Genomic DNA, 4,047 nt, shown 5'->3' with positions numbered 1-4,047 from the left:
GACCCCCTTACCGGTCATTTTTTAAAAAAAAAAAAAAAAAAAAAACTGAGATATTTATCTACTTAGTGCTTTTTAATAAATACTTGATTAAATTGATCTACCATTTTATGGGAGATTCTTCTATACAATGAAAATGATCAATTTGGTGACTTATTTTTAACCTGAGTCCCAAGTATTTATGGAACTTAAACAATTAAGTAAAATGTAAACTAACTTGCATTGCATTTTCCTACCAATTCATTCCGCTTATAAGAGATAATACAGTATAGTGTTTACAATGACAACTGTAAGTCAAAATCCAGCCATTAGCCAATGAGGTTAAAAAACAAAGTCTAATCAGAAGATGCAAAATTGCTTGACAACAGACAAAAGACCTTCAGGGAAAAGATTACAAAACTGGTGAATTCAGCTAAGTCTGAAATCAAACATTTTGAGTTTTAATGACTTCCCCTCCACCTTCCCCGAATTTTACCTAGGGTGTAGATAATGTTAGATAGCCATATAAGCCTTCAGAGGACTCTTACAACTTCAAAGCTTTAAATAAAGAAAATCTAAATAACTCAAATGATACTCGTAAAACATTAAAAACAATTAAGACCTAAAATAGAGACACATGATTTTAATCTCTCTTAAATACTCTACAACTTCAAAGCTTTAAATAAAGAAAATCTAAATAACTCAAATGATACTCATAAAACATTAAAAACAATTAAGACCTAAAATAGAGACACATGATTTTAATCTCTCTTAAATAATACACACAATGGGAGATGCAATCAGAAAATAATATACAAAGTGAATATCTTTAGACTATCAAATTGCAAATGTGGTTGAAGTGGACAAACAGAATATTCTGCTCAGCACCCACTTCCAATTTCTATCATCTCCCTCAGCATGGCTAATACGGACAATGCCTGATCAGGAGAATGTGACACACGTTCCTGACTGGTCCAAGGCTGGGAATGACATGAAGCCATGTTGCCTGCCATATGGACACTCCGCTAACAAGAGAGAAAATGCAGCTGATACAGAAAATAAACTTAAGAAAAAGAGGAAAGTCTGCAGCATAAGTCTCTGGGTTCCAGTTTCTGGAAGCCCAGATGCCTGTGCACTTCTCCCACAACTCAGCTATTCAACCTTTCCTTACTTAACCAGTAATCAGTAAGTTACACTTTGCTCTTAGTTAGTTTCCCTAATTAATGGAGTGTTCCTACAGTACAGGTCATGGAAGAAAACAAAAATCAAAATTAGGACTTTTTAAAAGCAAGTATGAATAAAGTTACATTTAATACAATAATGAAACAAAAAAGTTATTCATAAAGAAATTCTCTTGCCTTATTAATTACTTTTATAAAGGGATATTACCTTTTCTGATGCTTTAAACATTGTACTTTTTTCACGTGCACAATAATTTGTAGAGCAAGATCTTCGCTGTATTATGTGTTGCAGTCTTTCTAGCTCTTTCTTGTAATAATCTCGTTCTTCTTCTATGCCTTTCAGAAATGTATCTAAACGAGAAGGTGACTTGTCTCGACGTTTTATTCCATGTTCTAGCCTCATCCTCTCAACTTCCAGAGTAAGTTCTCTTTCTGTAGATTAAAGTGGTTAAATCTCAAAACAATGTAGGTTGGCCAAATAAATCAATAACTTTTAGAATGAAAGTTACTAGAAATCATGAACTGCTTTGTATATCGTCTTTAAGTACTAGATATATTAAAGAGGTGAATATTGAGAGGCAAAGAGGAAAAAAAAAAAAGCAAAAATGAAAACTTTAAAGTCCACAAAGTCAAAGTTATCTTGCTTTTGTCTTATCACAGGATGGGTACTATTTAGTACTACAAAATGAAGCAGTAAATTACCATATGGTACTTTCCAAGGACCTGAAAATGAACTAAAAGAAAATATATCTACAAATCATCATAATATACACAAATTTAACATTAAGCTTCAATTGAATACAATATACACATATACAAAAAGATCAAAACAACTCAAGTCTTTCTCCAAATTAGCACAATTACTAGCTTTTACCATATAAATTGCCTTCTCATAAGTCAAAAGTAACCAAACACTGGCAGTTTCATACAGTTCAACCTAATTTAATTAAAGCTCATTACAACTCTGAAGCATGGAATAATTTTCATGATATATTCTGATTCACTCCCATCTCTTCTTTCATTCATTCATCAGATATGTATTGAGCATCACTACATGCCCAGCACTGGCTAAAGATTCAAGTATGAAAAAGGCAGCCTAGTTTAAACAATTATTCTAATTATAGTAGGGTAAAAGCTATAAAAGGACAGTGTGCAATGCAAACTGGAGGATGAACTGGCAAATTCATTCTGAGAAGTGGTTGGCGAGGTAAGAAGAGAGAGTAGGAAGGAATAGGCAGTGGTGTTAAATGCTAAGTAGCCAAATAAGCGAATGAATGAAAGTAAAAGCTATAAAAGGACAGTGTGCAATGCAAACTGGAGGATGAACTGGCAAATTCATTCTGAGAAGTGGTTGGCGAGGTAAGAAGACAGAGTAGGAAGGAATAGGCAGTGGTGTTAAATGCTAAGTAGCCAAATAAGCGAATGAATGAAGTGTCCATTGCATTTAGCATAATGGAGGTGAATAATGACCTTAAGAAAAGCAGTTTTGCTGGCGAGGTAGGGACAGAAACCAATTGGAGTGGACTGAGGGGAAGCTAATGGTGGGTGATCAAGCAGAAACATCACATGTAGATGACTTTTCAAGATGTTGAGGAAGAGGAAAAAAGTGGCTGGATAGGAATGGGTTATTAAAGTTTCTATTTTAGAATGGGAGAAGAGTAAGCACGTTTAAATGCCCATGGGAAAAAAACAGTACAAAGACTAAAATTATGGGGAAGAGATCATTAACATGCAAGGTTTTTAAAATTAAAGAGGACAGGACCCAGAGAACAGATGGAGACACCAATCTTTCACAAGAGGGACACTCCTGCTTTGAACAGAAGGGTGGAAAAGATGGACAAGTTTAAAATCTGGGCCATAAAACTGAGGGAATGCCTTCCTGAGGGAATGGCTTCCATTCTCTTAGGAAAACTGGAAGTAAGATCATCCACAAAAATGAGGGGTGGAATAGGAGTCACATGTTTATTGAGAGCGAAAAACACCTGAAATGTTCCGTGTGGAGAGTGGAAAATCAAATGCTGAAAGAAATAGTATAAGATTTCCAAGCAACATTGAGGGTCCTGCTGAGGACCCTCAATTTCTTCTTTGACCCACTGGTTGTTCAGGAGCATATTGTTCAATTTCGATGTATATGTACAGATTCCAAAGTTTCTCCTGTTATTGATTTCTAATTTTATTCCATTGTGGTCTGAAAAGATACTTGACATAATTTAAATATTTTTAAATTTGTTGAGACATGATTTGTGGCCTAACATGTAGTCTATCCTGGAGAACATTCCATGTGCTGATGAGAAGAATGTGTATTCTGCATTTGTTGGACGAAATGTTCTATAAATGTCTACTGGGTCCATTTGTTCTACAGTGCAGTTTAATTCCAATGTTTCTTTGTCCATTTTCTGTCTAGATGATCTGTTCAATGCTGACAACAGGTGTGAAGTCCCTAACTATTTTGTACTGGGGTTATCTCTCCCTATAGACTCGATATTTGCTTTATATATTTGGGTGCTCCAATGTTGGGTGCATATATATTTATAATTATTATATCCTCTTGCTGAATTGATCCCTTTATAATTATATAATGGCCTTCTTTGTCTCTTTTATAGTTTCTGATTTAAAGTCTACTTTATCTAATATAAATATATCCTGCTCATTTTTGGTTTCCATCTGCATGGAATATGTTTTTCCATTCTTTTGCTTTTAGTCTGTGTGTCTTTACAGGTGAAGTAAGTTTCCTGTAGGCAGCATACAGTTGAGTCTTGTTTTTTACTCCATTCAGACAGTGTATATCTTTCAATGGGGAATTTAATCTATTTACATTCAGGTTTATTACTGAAAGGTATGGCCTTACTCCTGACATTTTGTTAATTATTTTATGGTTCTTTTGTACATC

General features: G+C 34.4%; 1 protein-coding gene across 1 annotated transcript in view; it reads right to left on the bottom strand.

Moving 5' to 3' along the window:
* Nucleotides 1-4,047, bottom strand: part of CEP135 (centrosomal protein 135kDa) — a gene marked incomplete at its 5' end in the record, with an annotated part of 63,205 nt that overhangs the window by 39,164 nt on the left and 19,994 nt on the right. The window contains 1 exon segment of the mRNA XM_008591910.1: nt 1,366-1,626. Coding sequence (XP_008590132.1) covers nt 1,366-1,626 — 261 coding nt within the window.

This window comes from Galeopterus variegatus, unplaced genomic scaffold (assembly GCF_000696425.1).
Source record: "Galeopterus variegatus unplaced genomic scaffold, G_variegatus-3.0.2 Scaffold7397, whole genome shotgun sequence".
NCBI classification, from domain to species: domain Eukaryota; kingdom Metazoa; phylum Chordata; class Mammalia; order Dermoptera; family Cynocephalidae; genus Galeopterus; species Galeopterus variegatus.
This window is presented reverse-complemented; position numbering and strand designations above follow the sequence as displayed.